This window comes from Acomys russatus, chromosome 16 (genome assembly GCF_903995435.1).
Source record: "Acomys russatus chromosome 16, mAcoRus1.1, whole genome shotgun sequence".
Classification (NCBI taxonomy): domain Eukaryota; kingdom Metazoa; phylum Chordata; class Mammalia; order Rodentia; family Muridae; genus Acomys; species Acomys russatus.
This window is the reverse complement of record NC_067152.1, coordinates 20,776,630-20,803,672: the sequence shown is the minus strand read 5'-3', so window position 1 is coordinate 20,803,672 and position 27,043 is coordinate 20,776,630. Positions and strand designations below refer to the sequence as shown.

Sequence of the window (27,043 nt, the reverse complement as noted above, 5' to 3'; positions counted from 1 at the left end):
GAATCCCTTTAAAATAGGGACCTTGTAAGCCGGGCATGGTGGTGCATGCCTTTAATCCCAGCATTCCGAAGGCAGAGACAGGTGGATCACTGTGAGTTCAAGGCCAACCTGGTCTACAAAGCGAGTCCAGTAGAGCCAGGGCTACACAGAGAAACCCTGTCTTCCCCCCCCCCCCACCCCCCCAAAAAAGGACCTTATGATCAAACATATAGGTCAATGAATTTCTTGATGGTCTACCCCAAATCTCAAATGTGAAGGAAGATTAAAGTTTCTGTGGCTTGCCTTGTGGAGGAAGAACTGTGGATAGAAATAATCACCATATGTTATCTCACTGCAAACAGACCGTATTCTTTATTTTTTACATTTATTTATGTGGTGTCTTTGTGTGGTCCTGTCACAGCCTGTGTGTTGAGAACAGAGGACAACTCACAGGCATTAGTTCTCTCCTTCCATGTGAACTTTTCATGTCATCCCATACCTGCTGAGCCTTGCCTTAAACTATAAATGCTCATTTGAGCCTGAATTATATCTTCTTTTTTGTTAAATTGTTCGGTACTTCTATTTACCTTAGCTTAAAATGGGCAAAGTCTTAAAGTGTCCTTTAGGTCCTGGCGATGGGCTGTTCTGCTCCTACTGCTAGCCTGCAGTGCTGCAAGCCCCCAGTGCTCACCAGCAGGTTAGGTTCTTAATGATTGAGTCATCAAGCCAGTATGAAAGCAATTTAGGCTAAAGTAGCTTTCTAAGCATACCTTTTCCAGGGTGATTTGCTGTTTAGCAGTTAGGTCAGGTGAGCATTTGCTCTGCCCTTTTTTCTGGAAAAGGCAGGTTTGGTGGCTCTTTTCCAGCCTTTCTTTTCTAAAACCTGAGCAGTTGGTATTCAGTTATGACTGGAGAACTGGAGTGTTAAATTCCTTTTGGAGTTTGTTTATTCTCTTCCTCAGATACTCTCATAGCAACTGACTTCTCATTTCAGACTATTGAAAGTTTTGCTGCCCAAGAAAAACAAATGGAAGTTTGTGAAGTGTGTGGAGCCTTTTTGATAGTAGGAGATGCCCAGTCCCGGGTAGATGACCATTTGATGGGAAAACAACACATGGGCTATGCCAAAATTAAAGCAACTGTGGAAGAATTAAAAGTAAGTTTCTCACTCGAACTCTGGTCTACCAAGTGAGTCCAGGACAGGTAGGGCTCTGTATAACAAACCCTGCCTGTCTCAAAAAGCTGTAATTTCTAACAATAGTAATAGTTTGCCACTGAAATGCTGTATTTTGTTGTAGCATTTTGTTGATGTTTTTATTTCTTTAAAGCAGTGATGTGTCAATATAGCTGTTAGCCTGCTTGGTGAGCACGCCCACCGCTCTTGGTTGATCCCCAGAACAAATGTAAGGAAAACAAACAGTGATGATTCCTGGGAAAATATCAAAGTATTTTATTTCCTTCATTTTCAAATACCAGAATTTGAGACTTAGTACCTAAAGAAGTACTCGAATAATGGTGTTTTATACATACATATGATGCCAAAATTTCTTCATTTCCCCCTGAGGATATGAGATTCCATAAACAACTTAGTCTGTAATTTGCTTGAGAATGTCTGAAAGGCTGAAGTTATATAAAAGTCCACCTTGAGCTGGGGTGATGGCTTACTGATGGATCACTTGTTCTTGAGGCTTTCTGGTTGGTCCCAGTACTACAACAAACCAAAAACACAACTTGATTTCCTTAGGAAAAGTTAAGAAAACGAACAGAGGAACCTGACCGGGATGAACGTCTCAAAAAAGAGAAGCAGGAAAGAGAGGAAAGAGAAAAAGAACGGGAGAGAGAAAGGGAAGAACGGGAAAGGAAAAGACGAAGAGAAGAAGAAGAAAGAGAGAAAGAGAGAGCTCGTGACAGAGAAAGAAGAAAGAGAAGTCGTTCCCGGAGTAGACACTCAAGCCGAACTTCCGACCGAAGATGCAGCAGGTCTCGGGACCATAAACGATCACGGAGTCGAGACAGAAGGCGGAGCAGGTATGTAACCCTTCTAACAGAGCCTTGCTCATGATGACACAGCAGTGCAGTCATGAGCAAAGAACATGAAATGGGTTTTTATCATGGTGGGGTTCCATATAATGTCATCAATTGAAACTGTCTCATAGTGACATAATACCCTGCATGGCTGATGGAGAACTGTAAGTGATTGTTGCCACCCAAGTTTAGGTTTTATTTCTAACACATGTTGCTACCCTCGGTGATGATCAATTAAAATCCTAAATTTGAAATAGAATGACTGATCCCACCACTCAGGGAGGCAGAGGCAGGTGGATCGCTGTGAGTTCTAGGCCAGCCTGGTCTACAAGGCATGTCCAGGACAGCCAAGGCTACACAGAGAAACCCTGTCTAAAGAAAGAAAGAAATATAATGACTGATGAATGTATATTACTTGTGTGCTGTCATAAAGTCAAAGGAAAAAGACATTACACCCTTGTGTGCTAGGTAGATTCATGAGGGTTGAAAGGTGAGCTTCTGCCTAGCGCGGTGGCGCACACCTTTAACCCCAGCACTCGAGGCAGACACAGGTGGATTGATGTGAGTTCGAGCCCAGCCTGGTCTACAAAGTGAGTCCAGGACAGCCAAGGCTACACAGCGAAACCCTGTCTCCACAAACCAAAACAAAAGAAATATGAGCTTCCATCTTTAGGGAGGATTCTTGGCTAGTTCCCTCCTGTTTGGGCATCTGAAATAATCTTTCCAGGGACTCAGTATACCAGACGCTATATCTGTTGGTTTTGTTTGTTTGGTTTGGTTTGTTGAGTTTTGATTTGCAAGATTTGTTCTCTTTTTTTGTTTTTTTGAGACAGGGTTTCTCTGTGTAGCCTTGGCTGTCCTGGACTCACCTTGTAGACCAGTCTGGCCTCGAATTTACAGAGATCCGCCTGCCTCTGCCTCCCAAGTGCTGGGATTAAAGGCGTGCGCCACAACCACCCAGCTGCAAGAAGATTTTCAGCCTTGAGATTTCTTTTTTGGTTTTTCAAGACAGGGTTTCTCTTTGTAGACCAGGCAGGCCTTGAGCTCATAGAGACCCACCTCCCAAGTGCTGGGATTAAAAGTGTGCACCTTGTTTTGTTGGGTTTTCAAGACAGGGTCTCTCTGTGTAACAGAATCCTGGCTGTCCTGGACTCACTTTGTAGACCAAGCTAGCCTCAAAAACTCAAAAAGATGCACCTACCTCTGCCTCCTAGAGTGCTACCACACCTGGCTCCTTATTTGTTTCTTCTTTTTGTTTTTTTGTTTTTGTTTTTTTTTTTTTTTTTCGAGACAAGGTTTCTCTGTGTAGCCTTGGCCATCCTGGACTCACTTTGTAGAGCAGGCTGGCCTTGAACTCACAGTGATCCGCCTGCCTCTGCCTCCCAAGTGCTGGGATTAAAGGCTGCGCCACCACGCCCGGCTTTCCTTATTTGTTTCTTTAGGGAAGGTTTTACTTAAATTTTTTTTAATTATTAAGCAGTAAATTATTAAATGAGTCCTTATAGTAATGTCAGCTGAAGTTGTTTCCTTTTTCTTTAAATTATTAAGAAGTAGAGATCGACGAAGAAGCAGAAGCCATGACAGATCAGAAAGAAAACATAGATCTCGCAGTCGGGATCGAAGAAGATCAAAAAGCCGAGATCGAAAGTCATATAAACACCGGAGTAAAAGTCGGGACAGAGAGCAAGATAGAAAGTCCAAGGAGAAAGGTTGGTTGTTATGAGAGGTGCTGTCGATAGCCCGTATCCCACTCACTGTGCTCCAGAACAGCCAGCTCAATTTCAAGCTCTTTTTCTTTTTCTTTTCTGCTCTGATGTGTGAAATGGGTAATTGACCTGAGGTTTTAAGATCATATTAAAGCCTCATTATTCAGTTGGTACCCTGAAGGTTTTTGTAGTTTGTATCACCTTGGAGAGTGATTAGGCTGTAGATTTTTTGGGTTTATTTGGCTACTTTTTTGTTTTGTTTTGTTGTTTGTTTGTTTTTTGAGACAAGGTCTCTCTGTGTAGCCTTGGCTGTCCTGGAGTCACTTTGTAAACTTTGCAATATTCCATACTGTCTTGCAAAATACACGCACACTGTTGGTCCTGTTGTGCAGCCTTGGCTTAACTCAGCAATTAGGTTCTGTGTTCTTTACCTAAGTGTCCCAACAGTGTTCTGTGTGGCAGCTACATGCTGTCCCCTCTGCTTTCGATCTGTAGCTCTCAGTAGTTAGGTACTGTATTAGTGATAGTGACAGACTACCAATTTTGTGTTTGGCCTCTTTTCACAGAAATACTCTTTTAGCCTTTACTGGAGGATAGTGTTTTTAATCACCAAGAACTCCTCTTAAAACTTAATTTTGTTTTTGGATTATTTTAGCATCTTCGGTTTTTACATTAGTTGGACGAGAGAAAGGGCCTGTTTCTGATCTTTTCAATCCTAATTCCATGTTGTCCTTTTCCACATATCTGTTCTTTGCTGCTATGTTACACTGACCATGGCTGTTACACTCATGTTTTGTTTTGCTTTTTATAGCTATTTTGCTAGACTTGGATACTTTTTCTAGACTGTTAAAAACGAGCAGTATAAACAGGGCCGCGCCCCCCCCCCCCCCCCCCCCCGCGTTTATTTGCAGAGGTGGACACATGACACACCTCAGAAGCTTTATTATTTGCCATCTTAAATTCAGAAATTGCTTTTGTGTTTTAAAAGGCAGTTGGGTTAAAGGGTTACTGCTTTTATTTTGAGAGGGTCTCCTCATATATATATATATATATATATATATCCAAGAATGTCACCTAGTGACTCTTGTATCAGGTCAAATCAATCACCTGTGTTTTGTGATGTTTTTGACTACAGATTGCTATTGTTGTATTAGTTATTCTTTTCCAGCCACTTAAATAGACATGTTTGTATAATTTATAGGTAAAGCAAAAATGTGTCCTGAATTACCGACCGGTGACAAGGTGAATTTAGTAAGACTCTTAAGTTTCCTGGCGAGGCAGGAAAAGAGAAGACTGGATACTGAGAACACTACCAGGCCTATCTTGGTTGGGCATGTCATTATAGAGTTAACGTAAACTGGAGGATGACTGATGCCTTTTAGAAATGAGTCCAGCTCTAAACACCTGAGTATACAAATGATAACATTCTGGCCTTTGGGAGCAGGCATCTGTACTAGCAAACATTTGATAAGGGCAGCTGAGTAACACTGTTCTCTGCTCCAGGTGCAATAATCGTAACAGAAGCAGTTTAACTCCACAAATGAGAAGTCATTTCCCACACATAGCTACCTATGCTCTCTTTGTTCAGAGAGTTTCCATTTAATCCATAACTCTAAAATCCACCACACATTATGGATATCCTTAGGACTATTAAGATCTACCATATTTACATAGGCCAGAAGACAAGATTTTTGGACTACTAGTCCTTTACGGGGAAACAAGACGACTCTTCCTCATTGGAGTCCTCATTGGAGCTACCTGTGCACCCGGAGAAGCCCATAAGGCACAAAGGGAGGACTTCCCCACAAGGTCAGTTAGAGTACAGCTCCCACACGCAGTCAGACGCAGAGCAGGTCTTATAGTTAACTGCTTAGACAATGCTCGCTTGTTTTATAAATGTTAAACCTCATACACTCTAAGATATGAGTTCACGACATTGTTTGCATTTCCACCCTTCTCCCAGGTACTGTCCATATAGAGTTTCTCTCTTTCCTATCACGACCTACTTTGCTAGACCAGTTATTCTTAGGTGTCTAACATTTTCTACAGAATCTTTCTTTAAAGGGTTACATAGCATGGAAGACAGTATGCCACCTCCCCTTAGCCTAGCTTTACTTTCCAGCACAACAGTAGAGGGAAGCTGGAAACTACATTTGTATTCGAACTGAGTTTTAATTTTTCCTTTAGGAGAAACTCTTAGATGTCATTACATCTAGTGAAAACAGAGATTTGGATTCTTGAATTTTTCTAAGATCCCATTTTTTTATTAATTGTCCCTCTTGGGTATTTAACTTTTCCTAAATATTGTTTAAATAAAACATTTCATTGGCTGAACGTGTCATTTAAATGTCTAATGTTCTTTGTGGTTGCCATTTGCCCTTGCAGTTTAATTAACTCATGTTAACAGTTTTGTGTATTGTCTTATGAACCTTTCTGTTGCCTTTGTATATTCTTTATCTAAAATGAAATTTATTGAAGTTTTAAATCATGTGGTGAATTTAGCAAGTCTTCACTAGTATGAGAACTTTTCCTGTTTTGCCTTCTGTTTCCTCTTAGTCCCCTTCTTGGCCTTTCCCTCTATAATCTCAGGCAACATCACTGGTGAATTCTGCAGACTATTTCTTGCGGGCTGTGGGAAATGGTTCTTTTATTTCTATTGTTTCCCTTTTTAAAGAGTAATGTGTTTTTATTTTACTCTAAATTCCATGGTCAATGTCTGTCTTCTTTTATGGCAGAAAAGAGGGGATCTGATGATAAAAAAAGTAGTGTGAAGCCCAGTAGTCGAGAAAAACAAAGTGAAGACACAAACGCTGAATCGAAGGAAAGTGATACTAAGAATGAGGTCAATGGGACCAGTGAAGACATTAAATCTGAAGGTGACACTCAGTCCAATTAAAACTGATCTGATAAGACCTCAGATCAGACAGAGGTAAGTGTATTGTTTCTCACTTTGATTAGGGCTTTTTGTTACTGTTTGACAGTGCAGCGTAAGTATGCACAGATGAAGATGGATCTAAGCCGAGTAAGAAGACATACAAAAGCCTCTTCTGAAGGAAAAGACAGTGTAGTCCTGCAAAACATTTTGAGGTACATTGTTTTGTCTCAGCTATTTTGTAGCAGACTTCGTGCCCCCATTAGTGTGCCTCTTTGGAAATTATTGTCCACCTATGTAATATAGTCGCCATTGAAAAGTTAATTATCCTTTTTTTAGGGATTTTGCTGTCATTTCTTTTTTTTTTTTTTAATAAAAAGGTTGAACTGTTTTTTTGTTTTTGTTTTTTTCTTTTTGGTATTAAGTCCATCTTGTGTTGGTACATTGGCAGAAACATATGCTTTAAAAACTTAACTATTTCTGAGGCACATGTTGGACTACTTTGTTTTAATTAAACTGCTAGTATTTCTTTGTCAAGGATGTTTCTAGTTTTTTGCTTTATTGCCTTGCATTCTAATGCAGTTTGTTCTGTAACTCGAGAGCCAGTAGCATTGGATTGATGGAAGTGTAGGGTTTATGAATTATTGCAGCTGACTACCATACCTCACACAGCGTTGGTGTTGTGAGCGGCCCATGAAAAGCCAAATTAGAAATCAAGGATTCAGTCAAACTAAGCAGGTACTCATGCCAGGTACTCCTTTCTCTACCCACATCCGTGTTTGAATGCTATTGCCTGTGACCTTTACGCTTAACTGTTGTGTATCCTTTTTGTTCTTTACGAGAAGCATAGGAGGGGTTTTTTGTGTATTGCGTGAAATCTTAAAAATCATATGTTAACAGAATGGAATTTTTTTTCAACTGTGTGTAGGGATGCAGTGGTGCCCAGAATTAGATATCTTTAAAGAATTTAAAATACAATAAACACTTCATATTATCCGCCTTGTTACATTCAGTGCAATTCTCAAGTCTTTAAGAGGTATGTGTTTAACATTTCCTACTGTGTAGGAGAATTTGCAGTCAGCCATAGTATAGAGGAATAGTCACTGGCTGAGACATTGAAAGAAACAGCATCTAGCAAGGACAGACGCTTGCATCAGTAACATGAAGAACTGATTGACTATCGGATGAGGTTGGGTTCTTAAAGAACTGTTTGAAGCTAGGTTTTGTAGGTGTTCTTTAAACCTCTAACTGTTTGATCTTTGGGCTAGTGGCGTGGGATAAAAAACTCTTAATGAAAGGAAGTACCAATTAGTTATTTACTGGTGGCATTCCTGTTTTAGAAAAGCAGTGTAGTTGTGACTGTGTGAGCCATTCACACATAGGCAGCATACACAGGCTCATGGCTCTAAGAACCACCCCGATGCCTTGATGTAAAAAAATACAAACATTTCATATACACATGTATCATGATTAGCAGTTAGCGACTGGGCCAACACTTAGTCATAAAATATTACCTTTTATATGCTGTCTAATTATCAATTTTCCCCAAATTTTGCATTGTAGGACTACTGTTGAAGATTTTTTGAAGAATACTGAAAACGGCATAAAGTGAAGATCAACATTAAAATGAGGTGAAAGAAAGCTATAGTGGCATAGAAAAAGTATAAAGCTCAGTTAGTTATTTGTTTTTTTATTATTATTATTAAAAATTAATTCAGGACTGTTGTGACCTACCAGATTTCAGAACATGTGTTAATAGCACATAATGCCACTTTGAAAACTTAGGTCCTGTATCATATTTTTTTCTTTAAGACTTTTTAAGAAATACTATCTAAACATGTGGCTTGCTCAGTGTTTACTTGCAAGTTTTCAGTCTCGGACTTTGAAAACAGGATTAAGCGTTAGTATTTGTGTGAAGGAAGCAAACAAAGTGGGATCCCATTTTTACACTTCGGCTACACTTTAGCCTTTGGATTTAGAAGTGAAAATAAAGTATCTCTGACTTTCTGTTACAAAGTTGATTGTCTGTGTCATTGAAAGGCTTTAGTACTGCTCTTTTTCTAATAAAGGTGTCAACTCCAAAGTAGTCCCTTGTTTCTAACCCTGAGGCGCACTGTTAATACAGGGGTTAGTGAACAGTTTTTTCTAACTTGTCCTGTTAAAGGGTGATTTTTTTATAGAACTTCCCGTCTGATGTTTTAATGGTGCTTCAATTTTGGGTGGTTATGAATAAATTTGGATTTGCTTTTAATAGCAAAGGTGTACAGTGAACTAGAATATATTTTTACACCCCTGAGAGGTTTCTTTAGTAGTAAAAGGTTCTGAATAAGCGTGCAGTGTCTTTTTCTGTCGACCTATGAAATAATTTAGGCAGACATTCAGACACTTTGAGCTACTTGTTCTTTCTTCTTTTCCTTTAAATCCTATACCAAAAACTTCTTTTAACCCAGTCTTGTCTGTTTATAAATGTACATATTTCCATGTATGGAGTGTATATATAATGAAGACATTTTAAAAAATAAAGCAGGTGACAGTTCACATGGAAGGAGCAGCATGTTTATATCTAGCTCCATCAACTATATAAAGTATTGTCCCTGACTACAAATGTTTATATATCATATCAATTTCTTGTGACTTAGTTTTTTAATACTGCCATCAGTTTATAGGAGACAAAAGTGGGCAAGTGGCTTATGTAGGAAGTGGTCTTATGTTGATCAGTGCTAGGACATGGAGACTGGGTCTCAGCTTTTCTCACTCTTTTTGCCACTGTGCTCCTTCTAGTGTGCATTATGGGTCAATGCAGAGAGAAACTGGGATAGATCATGAAGCCATCACTTTTAGAAGCTCTATATGAGAAAATGTTAATGGGGTCAGAGCCTTCCTGGCTTCCCTGGCTGCTGTAGAGATGCCAGAGTAGGTGAGGGGGCTGTCTTTGAATTTGTCAGAGACCAGACAGGTGAAGATGAAGGTAATTGTCAACAACAGTCTGACAAGCACAGAGTCACCCAGTCCAAAGCTCTGTTTTGTGTAGTGTGTCGCTTGATGATGATGTATTAAGAAGCCTGCTCAAGTATTAAAATACCAGGTTGCTTGCTTCTGCCTCGACTAGACTGAACAATGAATTAAAATGAAGAACAGCAATTGGGGCTCCTGTGAAAAGGTGTCCTCTGAACATTGAGATCAATTAATGCAGATACAGGATTTGAGAGAACTTACTCCTTAGGGTGTGAGGTGTAGAGTCTAGGTACTAACTTACTATAAGTAATGTATTTCTATTTTATAGACCAAATAACTGTCTTTGTCATTTGGCGTGTGTGAGAGAATACTGTGTATGTGTCATATCTCTTTGGAGAGCTGATCTTAATTTTGGAAACAGCAAGCAGTTAGTTGATTTTTTTTTTTTTTTTAATGCCTTTTATTTTGGAACTTTTTAACCACATAGCAGTATAATCAATCAATCACTGGAGTGACTCATAGCTATAGCTAGTCCCATGTGTTTGCATGTGTCTGTGTGTATGAGGGGGTTGCATAAGTGTGTGTGTGTGTGTGTGTGTGCGCGCGCGTGCTCATGCGTGCACATGCATGTCTCTTAGGTATTCTCAAGCAAGTCTCGGTTATGCTGTGTAACCTATGTCTCTGAAAGAGGAGGTTTCCTAAATAGTGTTGTAAAATCCAATGAGCTTTTTACTCAGTAGTTCACAGACTGATGGCTCTTTGCTCTTTAACTCTCAAGAGGGTGGAGAACTGGAGCCTACTGTTAGACCACTCCTGAAGAGGGCGGACAGACTAAACGGATAGCCTCTACTGTAGATTCCAGCTGGGTTTGAAAGTACTTTTGTACCTTTGTAATCATGAGCTGTTAAATTGTTCATGGTGTTCCGCTTAGATACGTTCTTGAATGTTTCTTGCCTTGGATATAGGTAGTGTTACAGAAGGGGACCAAAGGTCATTCCAAGGTCTAAGAAGACTTGGTTCACATAGCGTTTGAGCTGAGCCACCTAATTAAAGATTTTAGGACTATATACAAACTGAAATTTTTATGGTGGAAGCTTTTGAGTTCACATCAATTCTGTTTTTAAAGATGGGTAGATGCAGTGTAGATGAGTGACTTGAGAACACTTTAAATGCCATTTATGCACGAAGCATTCTATGGGTAACACTTTTTTCAGGGGAGGTTTTCAAGCTTGTGTTTCTGACTGGTTTCTATTTGCTTGTGAAAGGACTCAAGATAGCTATGCATTTTAACTTGATAACTACAATTGTAATGCTTGTTCTTGGTTTAAAAGCAACAGCTGAAAGTGTTCAGTGATCTCTCCTTTATTCCTGTCTTTCCTTTATTCCTAGCTGCTAGCTAGGAGATCCTGATGTTACCTTTTCTTCCAAGTACTGGGGAAGTGGGCAGGAAGCAGGAGGTGGGGAATATAAGATACATATAAATGTCTTTTTATATATGATGGTGTCCATCATATATGATCTGAATTTTCCATTTTCAGTTACTGTATTTGGAAACATTTATTTTGAGATGTAGGCTATAGCACTTTGAAGTTGAATGCGTTGCTTTTAAAAAATATGTTTCAAGTAAGCTAAAACAGAAGGTAAATGGTTTTTTCATTGTGTCAGAATTACGGATTTTCTATTAAAATGCATTTCCGGAGTTTCACAACTGATCTATTTCTTCTCTTCAGCCATCCCAAGTAGATGAGTTGTCTGTTAACAGGTTTGTTTAGGAGCAACTTTGGAAACAGTTTGGCACAGCTAAGTGTGCTGTAACTCAGCCCTAGGTACATGCTCTTCAGAAACTCTTACATGTTGTCAGAAGAAGGATGAACAAATGTCTTAATGTCATCTTGTATAATGAAGAAAAGAAAATCCTGGGACGATCCTGTCAGCATTTGTGTTGGATAACTAGTATGACACCTCCCCACTGCGGAATTCTACAGGCATGAAAATGCACTTCAGCTCCACGTGTGACCATGGATGACACATGATGTAATACTGTTTCCAAAAAGCAAGCCACAGAAGGATCTATCCATTATGATTCACTTTGGTAAAGGTCAAGACAGGCTGTTAAAAATACACGGTAAATGAAAGAGAAACAAGAATCAGTTGACATAGATCATTAGCTGCTACTTGAGAATGACCTTGGAGGGCAAAGGTTTTAGAGGAATGGCCACTGCTTTTTCTCAAGCTGGACGGGCTTTTTTCTTTTTGAACTGTATGTTTTTGTGCTTTTGTATATATGCTGCTCTTAATAAAAAAAATTTAAGTGGGAAAAGGTCTTGGTGTAGGTAGTGACTGGTTAACATACTGAGTTAACATCAATGCATGGCAGATTAAGTTACACTTTCTCCTTTTATTCTTGAGATGGTCTCACTGCATAGCCCAGGCTAGTGTGGAAGTTGCAAATCTTCCGATTGCTTGGGTTAAGTGTGCCACCACACTTGGGTCAGATTTGGAATTCTGAACACTATAGACAAGGCATACATGTGCTGTGTGGACTCATTCTGTTTGGATGCAGTCAGGGAAAGGATGCTTCTAAACAAGAAAGGGTTAAGTACCATGAAGTATTAACAAAAACCTTTACTTATGACTTAAAACGCGAGCAGATGTGCAGGGTTCACATAGCCAGTGTCAGTCCCAAGCCCTTTCCGCCACAGCCTACTCAGGGGAGACTTGGTCCTTCTGAGGTGTGAGTTCAGCGTGCATGTAAGCATGCCAATACTGCCGTGAGCTGCACCAAGACTTTCAATAGCTGACAAGCACAAAGGGACGTCTCCATCATTATAAATAAGCAGTTTTGTGCAGCTAGGAGTCAAGAGTGTTGGTTTTATTCTAACCCAGGTAAGTTCCGGGGGCATCTTAGTCTACATCCTGCTGCCTGGTTCATTTCACTTAAAGCAATTTGGAAATCACTTAGTGGAGTTACTGCCTGTGCAGGGGTTGTCTTTACATTCAAGGTAAGAAGTTGGGGGAAAAAATGAAAACATGCTTCATCTTGAAGCTCTCCGGTTTTGTCTTAGGACTTAAAAGGGTCTGTGCATCTGTGATGCCAGCGTGTGGGAGGTTAAGGATCATCCCTCAGCTACACAGAAAGTCTAAAGCCCTCTGGGCCACCAGAGCCCCATGCTCTGCCCCACTCCCATTTTGTTTTGGAGTTTAGTGTGCTTACCAGAACAAAAAAGAACTTGCCCACTAGCTTAGTGATTGGATCACTGTCCTAACGAACTGTAACTAGCCACTGCATCGGTTCTGCCATTAGCATAGAGGATAACATTGCCTTCTTGACTAACTTGTTGTTTTTCAATTTAATTTATTAATCTTAAAACAATCTTTAACATTTTGCAAAAGGTGATTTCTAGCTATTAACCAGCCTTAAGCTCCTGTCTAAAACGTCCTTATTATCAAAGGCAAAACGGCAGTGAGGGGAGTTGTCACTTGAGGATCCATCCTTGCAGTCACAATCAGCCATCGCTGGAACATTGGAGCTAGCATTCTTTAAAAGCACAAATCCTACAGTGCTCCTGCCATTAGGATTGCAGGTGTAGGCTCATTCCAGTAAGAATCACACTGGGTTGCTATAATAAACCATTTGCTCTGACAATTGGGTAATGCCTATTGTGTGTCTTTTCTCTAAAAATTCAGCTGCTGGGATTGCAAATTGTGTTGGTCCCCGAGGCGCCCTGGTGTTGTAACTAAACTCAGGGGTGACTTGATGTTGAAGGAGTTAATAAGAGGAATGGGTAGTGAACATGGGCACGAGTTACACTCATGAAGCTGCCACCAGCTGTAGAGATGTGAGCTGTTCTCACGAGTCTCAGCCTGTAGAAGTGAGTTGACTCAGATCATAAGTCTTTCCATTGTGTAGGAAAGAGGAGCTCACAAGCAAGCAGAGGGTCAGTATTGGGCTATATATAGATAGCACTTCAGAAAAAACTTAGCCTCACCTGGGTACCATCGCTGTGCTTGTCAAACAGTTACTATGAGAAGTTGAAGGTGAGGAAATTTTCCAAAGTTCAGATGTGGTTAGCCAAATTGTCACATGGACTAGTCTCATTATTGACAAAATGATTTCAGACTCTTCTGTAGCTAGTAAGTCATTTTTGCAGCGTTACTGTTGTAGCAGGGTCTCTCTGTCAGAGGTGATGCTGTGTGTTGGGTCCATTCAGAATTTCCACTCTTCACCAAGAGGAGCTCTATCTCCTGAAAGTCCTGGAGTCTTTGGATGTCTTTGTCCTACATGATGGGGAGAGATTTAGTGATTTAAGAATACTATGTGAAATCACTGAAATGAGGCTTACTGTTACTGATGACCACTCATGTTTGCTTTTCCCTTTCCTTGGGAAATAGTTTAATTGGTTTATTTTTTGAGACAGGGTCCCTATGCCTGGAAGTCAGAGATCTGTCTCTGCTCCAAGTGCTGGGATTAAAAGTGTGTGCCTTCATGCCCATCTTGGGGCTGGGGGGGGGGGGCGGCGTCGGGGACGGACAGGCTTTCTCTGTATATATCCTTGCGTATCCTGGACTTGATTTGTAGAACAGGCTGGCCTCGAACTTACAGATATCAGCCTGCCTCTGCCTCCTGAGTGCTGGGATTTCAGGCATATGCCACCATGCTGAGCTGGAAAAAAATTTTTTTTTAATCTATTTGTTTTTTCTTTTATATACAATGGTATTTTGCCTGCATGAATGTCCATATAGTTATGAGCTGCTGTGTGAGTGCTGAGATTTGAACCTAGGTCCTCCGGAAGTGTTGTCAGTACCTTTAGCCACTGAGCCATCTCCACCTCTGAAAAAACTCCTTTTTTTTTTTTTAAGGATTTATTTTTTATGTATAGTTCTCTGCCTGCAGGCCAGAAGAGGGAACCAGAACTAATTATAGGTGGTTGTGAGCCACCATGTGGTTGCTGAGAATTGAACTTAGGACCTTTGGAAGAGCAGTCAGTGCTCTTAACCTCTGAGCCACCTCTACATCATATCTCTCTCTCTCTCTCTCTCTCTCTCTCTCTCTCTCTCTCTCTCCTCTCTCTCTCTCTCTCTCTCTCTCTCTCTCTCTCTCTCGCTCTCGCTCTCGCTCTCTCGCTCTCTCGCTCTCTCGCTCTCTCGCTCTCTCTCAACTAATGAAGTCTGATATTGAAACTTAAGATCTACATTTTTAGCCTGAGGAAAGAATTTAAAGAAACATTGTTTCTGCATTGAACAGAAGTGTCTGACTGGAAGTGACCCAGCTGCTTTGTGGCTCTCTTGAGGCAGTTTCTACCATCTTGACTTTTATACTTAGATCATAAAATCTGAATGATTGGCTTTGTGGGCCATCATTTCACCCACTGTAGTTATGTATTTGGTGGTTATGTGACCTACCTTTCTGAGCAGTGTGTTTGGCAGCTTCCTCATCTTCTCCACTTGTTCTGGGGGAATCCCCAGTTCACAGCAGCTCACTTGTAGTAAGTTCTGATAACTCAGTGCTTGTCTGTGTAGTTCAATTTCAATAAAGTCGTTTTCTTTGGAGTTCTGAATTCTTACTTTAAGCACCAGTTCTGATCACCCAAAAATTTAAACATAGTTTTTAAGAGGTAAAATACCCATTTTAAAGATTGTTGGCATTACTAGTTATAGCAGAGATAACCCTGAAAACTGAACTATAAGTAGACTTGGAGCTTTGGTAGATACGAGCTGAGACTTAAGAACATAGGCCAACTGAGGTGTGTGCCTCTGTCAAGTCTACTACAAACACCATGCCGGTCATTCAAGGTGTGCATTTGTTTGAGAAAGACTTCTGTGTCATTGAGTGCCGTGTGTGCGCGTTCCTGTGGCCAACAAGAGTGGGATCCTCTGGAGCTGGAGCTTCCAGATGGTAACCAAACTGGGCTTCTGGAAGAGCGATTAAACACTCAGCGTACCAAGCCATCTCTCCAACCTCTGTATTTGGAAGTAGGCCTCACTATATAGCCCAAACAGACCTTAAACTCAGGGCTCTCCTACCTCAGCCTTAGAGTGGCAGGCATGCTCACCACACCCGTCTTTTTACTTTCTCAGGGTTAGAGATTAAAGCCGGAGTGTTAAATGAGTGTAGGTAAGCACTCTACTTTAAGCTATACTTTCAGTAAGAGATTTCAAATAAGCAGTGGGGAGAGCTGGAGAGGTGCCTCAGTGGTTAAGAGCTCTGGGTGCTCTTCCAGAGGACCTGGGTTCCATCCCAGCACCCAAATGGTTCCTGAAATCCATCTGTTAACTCCAGTTCCAGGAAGATCCAGTGGCCTCTGAGGGCACCAGGCACACGCACACGCATGCTAGGCAGACATACATTTAAAAGTAAAGTCCACAGTGGGTATTCAGGACATTGACAGTGTGTAGCAGCTGTGATGCTTAGTTGGCGATTTGAAAAGTTAAAGGAAATCTGTGTCATTGGGCGGGCGTCAGTAACTGGGTTTGATTCTTACAGCACCCCATAAGAGCTATGAAGATTCACATGGCATTGAGTGTAAATGTTGCCAATTTCCTATTTCAAGAACAGTATGGACTAAAACTACACTGGGTTAACCAAATGGTGAGCACAGTTCTACAACATTGTTCAAGAGCCTGGTCCTTACCTAAACTAGTGGTGTCAGGCTTGTCATCATGTGGGTCAGTTGGCAAGCGTGGGTTCATGCCTTGTTGCCTTCCACCTGGAAGGGAATTAGGAAAGAGTTGGTCTGAGAAGCAGCAGTACCAGCACTTGGCTGTGCCTGCCTGATCTGCCAGTCAGATAAGTAAGCAGTGCCTGCCTCAGCTTCTTCCTTCTACATCACCTAACCCTCACAGGTAGGGCAGGAAATGGACAGTAATTAGTTTTAATCTCAACTAATCAAGCTTTATTTCTGGGTGGGGCATGCCACATTGCACTGTGGAACCTTTAAGTGGGCTCTGGGGATTGGACACAAGTCTTAGGCTTGTGTGGCAAGTGGCCATCCCACAAGCCCTAGTTTCAATCTTGAGTGATTTTTCTTAATTACCAGTGAAATGAAAGGAAGGCAAGTCTATATTCTAAAAGTATGTCTAATCTAGGAAAGAAACGCAATCTGTGCCCTTAAATTTCTGGTATGCAGTGTTTTGTTTCCAGGTCTCTGTGAAGCTACACAACAGAAAAGTCCCAATTATAGAGAAACTGTCCGACCCATAGGAAGGAAAGTAAGTCTTATTTATTTGGGGGTGGGGGGTGGTTTTTTGAGACTGGGTTTCTCTGTGTAATAGCCCTGACTATCCTAGATTTGACTTGTAGACCAGTCTGTCCTTGAACTCATAGAGATCCTCCTGCCTCTGCCTGGGATTAAAGGTGTGCACTACCACACCTAGCTAGGAAAAGAAGTCTTTAATCCCAGCACTTGGGAAGCAGAAGCAGGCAGATCACTGTGAGTTCGAGGACAGCCTGGTCTACAAAGTGAGTCTAGGACAGCCAAGGCTACACAGAGAAACCTTGTCTCGGAAAAACAAGAACCTTGTGGGGCTAAGGTTATTGCTCAGTGGTACATTACTTGTCTGTCATGCCTGAGGTTTGGGTTTGACCAACACAGAGGATGTCAAAACTCCAGAGTCTGGCGTGGTGGCGCCCGCCCTTAGTCCTAGCACTCGGAGGCAGAGGTAGGAGGATCTCTGAATTCAAGGACAGCCTGGTCTACAAATCAAATCTAGTATAGCCAGGGCTGTTAAACACACAAAGAAGCCCTGTCTTGAAAAACCAAACCGAGCCGGGCGTGGTGGTGCACGCCTTTAATCCCAGCACTCCGGAGGCAGAGGCAGGCGGATCGCTATGAGTTCGAGGCCAGCCTGGTCTACAAAGTGAGCCCAGGATGGCCAAGGCTACACAGAGAAACTCTGTCTCGAAAAACCAAAAAGAAAAAAGAAAGAAAAACCAAACCAAAAACAGCAAAAACTCCAAAGAGATGAATGAGTCTTTAGAACTGAGTGAGCTTTTATAGGGCAGTGGAAGAGGCAGATGGCAGTAAGGAGAACATCGCGGCGTTGCCCAGGGAGGAAAGGCAGAACACAATCCTTGGCAGTATAGAAGCTGAATAATTTCAAGCCAACAGCATAGGGCATTAAAGTTGAAACCCTGAGTCTCCCCAAATGCAAGCCCTGCTTGTACAGCGGCATCAAATACTCGCAGTGGGGAGACAATTCTACCCATCACGGCCCCCCTCACACAGCTTCAAGTCTCTTCCTCAGCACACAGGAATTGGCACGGTCTCATCTGCCTCTGCCAAGGAGGAGACTCGGGCATCTTTCTGAAGAGTGTTGCAGACATCAGTTTGCAAGTGGGGTGATAGGCTTGTGCATCTCTGCTAACTCATCATGACTTTCCCAAATCTAACTGGGTGGTGAGTTCTTCCTTTGACACATTGGCCTGAAATAGGTTAACTGCTCTGAACCTGTTTTGTGATCAGGAAAATGAGGCTAACAAGCCCTTGCTCACAGGGTGGCGAGAAGAAAAAGGAATGCTCAGAGCAGACAGAAGTGAGCTGGCTGCTGCTTGCATTTGTGTAACTGGTCCTGGGAGAGAACCCTTGGCCCTGTTGCTCTGCTCATGACTGGTCCACTGCTACAGCAGTAGCCACCACTTTCCCAACCTCCCACCCTCTACCGCCACTCCCCTTGAGGACTGTGTTGGGAACGAGATCCTGACTCACCTGCCAACCTCTCCCTGCTATCCTGCTCAGGCTCTTCCATGGCAGATGAGTGGTTCCTCTCACGTCTGTGAGCTCCCAACCAGTCTCCTAGCACCTCAGCGCAAGTATATTCAGTAAGCTAGTATGTTGTCACCAGTCCTGTAAAATGGGCAAGGTCATGTTTATTGCCATGTGACCTACATAGTATGCTGCTAGTGAAAGCAGAGACTGAAGTTCAAGGCTTTTCCCTCCTTCCTAGGCTGTGACCCCTGGATACAGTGCAGGATGGGAGTGGACCCTTTTGCTGTAGTCTGAGTACCAGTGACCAGCCAGGCACCTCAATGCCCTCCACCAGGGTCAGGCTTTGAAGAGATTTGTTGATCTACATCAGGGATAAGAAATGTCAAACCCTTAATTTCTGGGATTGAACACCCCCTCTTTCCCAGCCCCTTCCTCAGTTGCTGTGCATGACTAGAAAGAAGCTGGAAGCCCCCTAGCCATACCTGGGTGGACTGTCCTGTGACTGTGACCCCTTGTGCAAGCATCAAAGTGCAAGAGGTAGGCTGAGACAGGGGTAGGTGGGTCTGGACAAAGTCCCTGGTGAGGCTGCTGTCCCAAACTCAAAAGCAGGTTGCAAGGCAGGAGGGGCATGGACTGGGACAGTATGTATGGGTAGTTATGTTTTAACATTCCCAAGGCAGAGCAGGGCGCAGTGGTGCACACCTGTAATCCCAACACTCTGGAAGGCAGAAGCAGGTGAATCTGTGAGTTCAAGGCCAGCTTGCTCTACAAAGTGAGTCCAGGACAGCCAAGGCTACACAGAGAAACCCTGTCTGGGGGTGGCGGGGGCGAGGGGCATTCCCGAGTCAGAAGACAGCAAAGGGAGGTTCAGGGAGCTGAGTAGTCTTCAGTCTCTAAACACTGGAAGATCCTGTAAGTCGTAGATATACGTACACCAACTGCAGAAAGCTAGCTGCCTGGACACCCTACAAAGAGTGAGTTAAATGATCTGGGGTACTGTAGGCATTGGGGTGATTGAAGTCCTCTAACTGATTGTAATGAGCTGCTACCATTGAGAGTCACTGATTTGGCCAAATTGCCTAGGGAGCAAATGAGGAAACCGAAGTCCAAGGAAATTGAACTGCTGAGTAGAGGTCTGCCTGGTCTTAACTGAGCATTGATATGGAAATGTACTTTGGCCAGCACAGCTGCCAGGGTGTGGTGAGCCATAAACAGATAGCCTGAATCGCCCTACCTGTTGAAACAGGCTCAGTGGAACAGGGGCTGCAGCTGGCACACTGAGGGGAAGCCTCAGCCTATCCCATTACAGACCGGTCAGCTCACTCACTCACCGCTCATGTTTGCACTCAGTCACCCAGTAGCGCCCGCTTCTTATGTCCCCATGTGTCCTGATGGTTTGAGGTCCACCTTTACTGTTAACCCTGTATTTCATCTGCCCACTGCTGTCTTGCCTAACTCATGCTTTAATTATAGAAGTTTATACTGTAATTTCCACAGCCAAGAGAGCTATACCCTTCATAGCTTTTATTTTCTGACATTTTTAAAGTAACTGTTGTTACATTTTTTTTTTTTTGCATGTGAATTTTCATTTAAAAGTATGCTAAGGGAGGGTGAGATGGATCAGTAGGTAAAGGTGCCACCATACCTTACAATCTGCGTCTGATTTCCTGAACCCAGCCAAGGATGGAAGAAGAGAACCAACTCCATTAAATTGCCAACTGATTTATTTATTTTATTTTATTTTTATTTTTATTTATTTAATTTTGGTTTTTCAAGACAGGATTTCTCTATGTGGCCTTGGCTGTCCTGGACTCACTTTGTAGACCAAGCTGGCCTCAAATTCAGAGTGATCCACCTGCCTCTGCCTCTCAAGTGCTGAGATTAAAGGCATGCGCCACCATGACCAGTCCCCAACTGATCTTCATATGCAGGCCTTACTGCATATGGGAGCTACACTCCCATACCAGGAGGCAATTCTTTATAGGTCTTGACCTGCATTTTGGCAGTGCACTGACAGTAACTGCTTTTTTCCTACACTGGTTTTTCAAAGATGTTTGTATGAATCAGCCTTGGAAGGCAGAAAATGCTCTACTGACCCCCTCCCCAGGCAAGGATAGGTTGTATAGTGTAGGGTATATAATATATTAAACACAATTTCTTTGGGGGAGGCAAGAATCACGCAGCATGTGCATTGTAATGTACACACACACACACACACATATAAAACTTGGGAGTGGAGCAGCAAGGTAGCTTTGGCAGTATAGGTGCTTGCTGCCCAAACTTACATCCCAATCTCTATCTCTGGAACCCACATAAATGTGGAAGGAAAGAGCTAACTGCTGTGAGTTGTCCTCTGACCTACACACACACATGACCCCACACATGTGCATATGAACAATAATAAAATATTTTTCAAGAGGATTTCTGCTTTTGTAAGCTGTTTTTTAATCATTCTTATTTTTATTATTTACTTAGAGATAAAGTTATGCATCCCAGGCTGGCCTCCAACTCCCTATGTAATTGAAAGTGATCTTAAATTTATGGCCTCTTAATGGGAATAGGGCTTCCTCAAGACCCAGCTATTCCACTCCTTGGAATATACCCAGAAGATGCTCCAGCACACAACAAGAAAATTTGCTCAACCATGTTCATAGCAGCCTTATTCATAATAGCCAGAACATGGAAACAGCCTAAGTGTCCATCAGTAGAAGAATGGATAAAGAAACTGTGGTACATATACACTATGGAATACTACTCAGCTATTAAAAACAAGGAATTCCCGAAATTTGTGGATAAATGGATTGAGCCAGAAATTTATCAAAATGACTTAGTTAACCCAGAAATAGAAAGAATCAAATGGTATATACTCACTTATATCTGCATACTAGCCCAAGGGGCATGTCCCACGAAAGCCTTCACTTACCAGGAAACTGGGACAGAGGGGAGGACATCCTACTGGGACTCTAAATGAGAGAAGCATGGGAGAATAGCAAAGTAGAAGGATCCAGAGGGTCCTAGAAACCTACAAGTAGAATATTATGATAGGTAGATTTGGGCCCAGGGGTCCCGCTCAAACTAAGGCAGCAGCCAAGGACAATACAGGCGGTAAACTTTAAACCCCTACCCAGATCTAGCCAATGGTCAGAACAGTCTCCACACTTGAGTGGAGAGTGGGATATGACTTTCTCACGTACTCTGGTGCCTCACATTTGACCATGTCCCCTGGAGGGGGAGACCTGGTAGCACTCAGAGGAAGGACAGCAGGTTGCCAAGAAGAGACTTGATACCCTATGAGCATATACAGGGGGAGGTGATCTCCCTCAGGAACAGTTATAGGGGAGGGGAATAATGGGAAAATGGGAGAGAGGGAAGAATGGGAGGATACAAGGGATGGAATAAACATTGAGATGTAACAAGAATAAATTAATTTTAAAAAATTTATGGCCTCTTACCTCTACTCAAAAGTGCCAGCAGGTGTGCACCACCATACCTGAGTTAAGTGGTGCTGGGGGTTGAACCCACAGCTCTGTGCATGCCAGGCAAGCATCTACCAACTGAGCCATGCCTCCAATCCTGTTGTTGCTTTAACTGTTGGATAAATTTAGAGGTTTGTTTTTTTTTTAATGACTGAGGAAGGTATGGAGGTAAGTGGTTGGGTAAGCAGCCTCATAGAGCCTTCTGCATAACTGAGCTGTGGTAAAATGACTGAGGAGCCTTGGTGATCCTAAAACGTCCAGTGGTGTGGTGGAACCTCTTCAGTGAGGCTGAGGTCAACATTTCTTATTTGATATACAGTATGGCAGTGGGGGACCTGGCTGCTTGTTCCAGAAAATGCTAGCTTGTTTTTTTTTTTTTTTTTTAATTTAAATTTTTTTTAAATTTTCTTTATTAATTTATTCTTGTTACATCTCAATGGTTATCCCATCTCTTGTATCCTCCCATTTTTCCCTCCCTCCCATTTTCCCCTTACTCCCCTCCCCTATGATTGTGCCTGAAGGGGACTTCCTCCCCCTGTATATGCTCATAGGGTATCAAGTCTCTTCTTGGTGCTTGTTGGGGTTTTGATATGAAGTCTCCCTGCAAAGGGCCATTGCTCCAGCGGATGGTACCACGGAGAGGTTATTGAGCCTGGGCGCTGAGGCCTAGTTGGAGGAAGTGGATTACTGAGGCAAGAGGGCGGGTCTCTCCTGGGCGCCTCCTTTCATCTATGCTTCCCCACTGCCATGAAACACAGTGACGTTCTGCATCAATACAGTCCCATGGTAGTGCGAAGCCAAGAAAGTCTTTTTTTAAATATGTATTTATGTATTATATATACAATTTGTATCTGCATGTACACCTGCACACCAGAAGAGGGCACCAGATCTCATTATAGATGGCTGTGAGCCGCCATGTATTTGCTGGGAATTGAACTCAGGACCTCTGGAAGAGCAGCCAGTGCTCTCAACCACTGAGCCATGTCTCCAGCCTGAGAGACTTTTTTTTTTTTTTCCTTTCCCCAAGACAGGGTTGCTCTAGATAGCCCTGGCTGTCCTGGACTCACTTTGTAGACCAGGCTGGCCTTCAACTCACAGAGATCCGCCCACCTCCTCCTCCCATAGTGCTGGGATTAAAGGCGTGTGTCACCACACCTGGCTACAAGAAATCTTTCATCATTTGTTCATCTCGGGTGTTTTGTCACAGTGACAGCAATGAAAAGACAAAAACAAAAACAAAAACAAACAAAAAAAAGAAGCCCTGCTCTTAGGATAAGGGAGTGAACCTACTAGAAACATTTGAGTCCTCTCTGGCCTTCACAAAAAACAATAGACTCAGTAAAGAGAAACTTAGACAGGTTTGTCAAATTCTTCCAAGGAGGAGCACTATCAGCCATGGTAGAGAAGTGTATTTAAGGGTGTTGTAGCATTCTCTGCCTGGTTCCTCATTGAAGCCCACATTTCCAGACCCTTCTCTACCTAAACACCTCTGTAAGCCTCTACAGGAAAATTCGTAGGCACAAGATCACTGGGCTGAAGAAGAGACACACTGTGCCTGTGCTGATGGAGCATTATGGAGACTTTCTGTATCTTGTTCTTTCTCCCTCTGTTTTCTTGTTCTTTTCTAGGGTGTTTTTGCTTGTCTTTCTTTCCAGGCATCTAAAAAGGTCCCCCTGCCTAACCTGGGACCAAAGAGATGGTTCTGTGGTTAAGAACACTTGGTGCACAAATTATGGGGACCAGAGTTTATCTTTATGTTTTTTTCGTCAGGGTCTCTCTGTGTAGCCTTGCCTGTCCTCACCTCGCATTGTAGACCAGGCTGGCCTCGAACTCACAAAAATCCACCTGCCTCTGCCTCCCAAGTGCTGGGATTAAAGGCGTGGGCCACCATGCCCCGCGGGCAGGGGGTGGGGTGGGGAGTCAACCAGAGTTTAAACTCCAGCATCCAAGTAGCAAGACAGCCATTCCGCATGCTTGTAACTCCAGCTCTGAGGAGGGCAGAGACAGGTGGATAGCTGGGGCTTGCTGCCATCCCGCCTAGAAAGGAGAAAAACGAGCCCCAGGGAGAGATCTTGCCACAAAGAAATAAGTAGAGACTGCAAAAGAGGACAGGAAGACAATATCCACTAATGTACACGGAAGCATGCCTGCGCTTTTTTGTTTGGTTGGTTTGGGCGGGGGAAGTAGGTTTTTTGTTTATTTGTTTGATTTGGTTTTTTTGTTTTTTGGTTTTTTTTGTTGTTGTTGTTGTTGTTGTTGTTTTCCAGACAGGGTTTCTCCATGTAGCCTTGGCTGTCCTGGACTTTGTAGACTCACAGCAATCTGCCTGTCTCTGCCTCGAGTGCCGGGATTAAAGGCGTGTGCCACCACACCTGGCTTTTTTTTTTTTTTCTTTTTTTCTTTTTCTTTTTTTTTTTTTTTGAGACAGGGTTTCTCTGTGTACCCTTGGCTGTCCTGAACTCCCTTTGTAGACCAGGCTGGTCTCAAACTCACAATGATCCACCTGCCTCTGCCTTCTTAAGTGCTGGAATTAAAGTCATGCACCACCATTACCAGCTGCCTGCACATGAGAGTCTGTCTTAAAGAGAGAGAGCTTGAGCCAGGCTTGGTGGCACACACGTTTAATCCCAGCACTAGGGAGGCAGAGGCAGGCAGATCTCTGAGTTCGAGGCCACCCTGGTCTACAAAGAGAGTCCCAGGCAGCCAAGGCTACACAGAGAAACCCTATCTTGAAAATGAAACAAAAAAATGGGCATGGGTGGTGGGGAGGGGCGGCTCCTCAGGCAAGGTGGGCAGGAGAGATAAGGCTCAGTGATTAAAGAGCACTTTCTGCTCTTCCACAGGACCTGGGTTCTGTTCCCAGCACCCACACGGTGGCTCACAAATGCCTGTAACGCCATTTCCATGGGATCTGACTCCCCCTTCTGGCTTCCAAGGGTTCCTGCATGCTTTTACATGTTGCATACAGACAAGCAGGCACACACACATATACATAAATAAGGAAGAAAGAAAAAGAAGCATGCTTGAAAGCTTTCCTCAATGAACTTCACCTTGGTCCTCAGAAGGGAGCCCAGCACCTGGACCTCTGGAGAGGCTGCTTCCAGACAGAACACTGGCAGCATGGCAGTCCTCCAAGGCATTCTGTGTGTAATGGTTTGAAGTCCCCAGAGAGACCTTACTCCTCCACCGGCCTCCAACTTGAGTGGCTGAACTGTGCATTTACTGTCTTTTATTTCCAGCCTCCAAGTGAGTGTGAGGAGTATCTCATTTTATCTTTGACTGTAGAGGTCAGAGGACAACTTTCTGGAGTCCTTCCTCACCTTCCACCCGGACTCAGGTTCTAAGGGTCCTTTCCCTCTGTCTTCCCAGAATGCCCCTTGCCAGATCGAGATCCCCTGGAATCGTCATTGCTGTCACGGGGTGAGTTAGGTTTCAACGCCACACAGCACGAATCCTCCCCCTCTTCCTCCTCCCCTCCCCTCGCCTGAGCCCCGCTGAACTCCTTCCTCCCTCCTCCTCACACATGGCCACGGGCAGAGCAGTCCCTCTCTGCCATTCCCCTTACATCCACGAGGGGTCGCACCACGCCTTCAAGAGTTTCTCCCCAAGAACCTGCACCTCTGTTAATCCTTTCCCTCTGGAACCTCCCATCTCTCCCAACAGCACCTTCGGGCTTAAAGCTCCAGAGCTGTGTTTCTGGCAGAATACAGATGGGTTTCCAGTCCCAGAAACCCATCTTTGCAGCCACCCTGAGTGGTTTGAGCTGACCCTGTGGGAAGCATGCTTTCTAACTCCTTCGTTTCAATGCCCCTGTCCTGCACTTTCCTCGTCAGCAAAATAGCAATTAAGTTCCACTGCACTGAGCGCTATCCAATTGAGTGTGGAGCAGGGTCTCATTTTGAACATGGTGTTCAGCATACCCCAGGTTGCCTGCATACCTCAGGCACCTGGCATACAGCAGGTGCCTAATAAAAGCAAGTCATTTTACCAAGACTTGAACGTCTCTCCTTCCGTAACTCTCCATAGCGCCTCTTGCTCTCTTTGGCCTTCATTTCTGTGTGCACTAGGGGCAGCAAGGTTTCCTGGGTAGGATCTCTATAGTGGATGCAGACTTCACAGGCCCTCAGGTCAGACATGGGAGCAGTTTTGCTTTCTGTCCATGGAAATTTTAAACCTCCCTCTCCTTTGTTGCATGGTATGAAAGCATTTTCTGAAAAATTCAGGCTTGCCTTGGTAAGTTCTTTTTTTTTTTTTTTTAAAGATTTATTTATTTTATATACAATGTTCTGCCTGAACGCCAGAAGAGGGCACCAGAGCTCATAGGTGGTTGTGAGCCACCATGTGGTTGCTGGGAATTGAACTTGGGACTTCTGGAAGAGCAGATGGTGCTCTTAACCACTGAGCCATCTCTCCAGCCCACCTTGGTAAATCCTTAAAGATGTTCCCTCCTCCTTCTCCTTGGGGTCCTAGCCAGTGAGGAGATAGCTCCTGATTTTGGAGAGTTACTTTTCTTAGTAGGTACCTACAAAGATGGCCTCTGGCCTCACTCAGCATCATCTGTTGATGGCTTTCCATTTCAGATATATTGATGACTGCCATTGTGCCTGCCCAAGGAGGCAGCGGTCCACCTGAGCCTCAGACTGACCCTCAGTGTCTTCTGATCCCAGAAACTTCTCTCAGCCACCTTCTCTCTTTCCAGACAAACCATATAATTCACCATGTCTGGTTTATGTGGAGATAACTTGTAGGCTGTTCTGAGATGTTGGTATCTCTATCCCTGAGTTCTGGGGTGGGGCAGGAGAATGCCCTCTATGGCTGGAATTTGCTGAGGCAGTGCTCTCAACTGTGGGAGCAGTTCAGCCCTAGCTCCCGCAGGACAACCATGCTGCCATCACTGTTGGCATGATACACTAAGGTGTTAGGACACATCACAGGGTGGTGAGATACACCTAAGAAGGAAGCTCGGTTAACAACTCCAACTTCGGCCCGTCACACCTTTTATTCTGTTTTCTAGGCACTATGGGTACAAGCTGACTCATATTCTCCAGCACCCTAGGGTTGTTTGGGCTCCTAGTAACGGGTAGGGTGGAGGCAGGGGTGACGCATGAGGTTTCTAAGGGCTGGTGTTCAGTCCTCTGAGGGGTGGAGATTGGACAAGTAAAAGCTACTGGTTGCACACAACAGAAAACTAGATTGGTTAATTCTGCCTGTGAGAATTTTCTGGAAGGGTGACTGAACACAGAAGCACAAGGGGAACTAGAGGACTGGTCTCTTAAATTGTACAGGAACCCTTAAGACTGGAGTAGAGCCACAGGGAAGGACTCT

General features: G+C 43.4%; 2 protein-coding genes across 5 annotated transcripts in view; one reads left to right on the top strand and one right to left on the bottom strand.

Annotated features, from left to right (window-relative positions):
• Positions 1-8,598, top strand: part of Luc7l3 (LUC7 like 3 pre-mRNA splicing factor) — a 33,181-nt gene extending 24,583 nt beyond the window's left edge. Inside the window, exons 7-12 of one of the 4 annotated variants that reach the window (XM_051158317.1) lie at positions 974-1,135; positions 1,724-2,007; positions 3,553-3,713; positions 6,446-6,586; positions 6,692-6,797; positions 8,146-8,598. In XM_051158317.1, the coding sequence (XP_051014274.1) occupies positions 974-1,135; positions 1,724-2,007; positions 3,553-3,713; positions 6,446-6,586; positions 6,692-6,797; positions 8,146-8,194 (903 nt within the window). In that variant the 3' untranslated portion in view covers positions 8,195-8,598. Of the gene's footprint in view, positions 1-973; positions 1,136-1,723; positions 2,008-3,552; positions 3,714-6,445; positions 6,640-6,691; positions 7,865-8,145 lie in introns of those variants that run through there. The other 3 variants (XM_051158318.1, XM_051158319.1, XM_051158316.1) reach the window with 3 other exon arrangements.
• A 5,070-nt stretch (positions 8,599-13,668) lies between these two features.
• On the bottom strand, positions 13,669-18,282 carry Ankrd40cl (ANKRD40 C-terminal like). The gene is made up of 4 exons (XM_051158961.1): positions 18,243-18,282; positions 16,170-16,244; positions 14,941-15,116; positions 13,669-13,815 (listed from the first exon to the last, which is right to left on the bottom strand). Exons 1-4 carry the CDS (start codon positions 18,280-18,282, stop codon positions 13,669-13,671), a joined length of 438 nt encoding a protein of 145 aa, XP_051014918.1.
• Between the last annotated feature and the right edge of the window lie 8,761 nt (positions 18,283-27,043).

What these genes read in the sequence shown, in the direction of transcription:
- Ankrd40cl (XM_051158961.1), bottom strand. Translation starts at nt 18,282, where the DNA reads ATGGAAGAGCCTGAGCAGGATAGCAGGGAGAGGTTGGCAG. An exon ending in TAGCAGGGAGAGGTTGGCAG is followed by an intron (nt 16,245 to 18,242) that starts GTGAGTCAGGAT and finishes ATTCCCTTCCAG; the next exon opens with GTGGAAGGCAACAAGGCATG. An exon ending in CAAACACACTGCTCAGAAAG is followed by an intron (nt 13,816 to 14,940) that starts GTAGGTCACATA and finishes CCCATCATGTAG; the next exon opens with GACAAAGACATCCAAAGACT.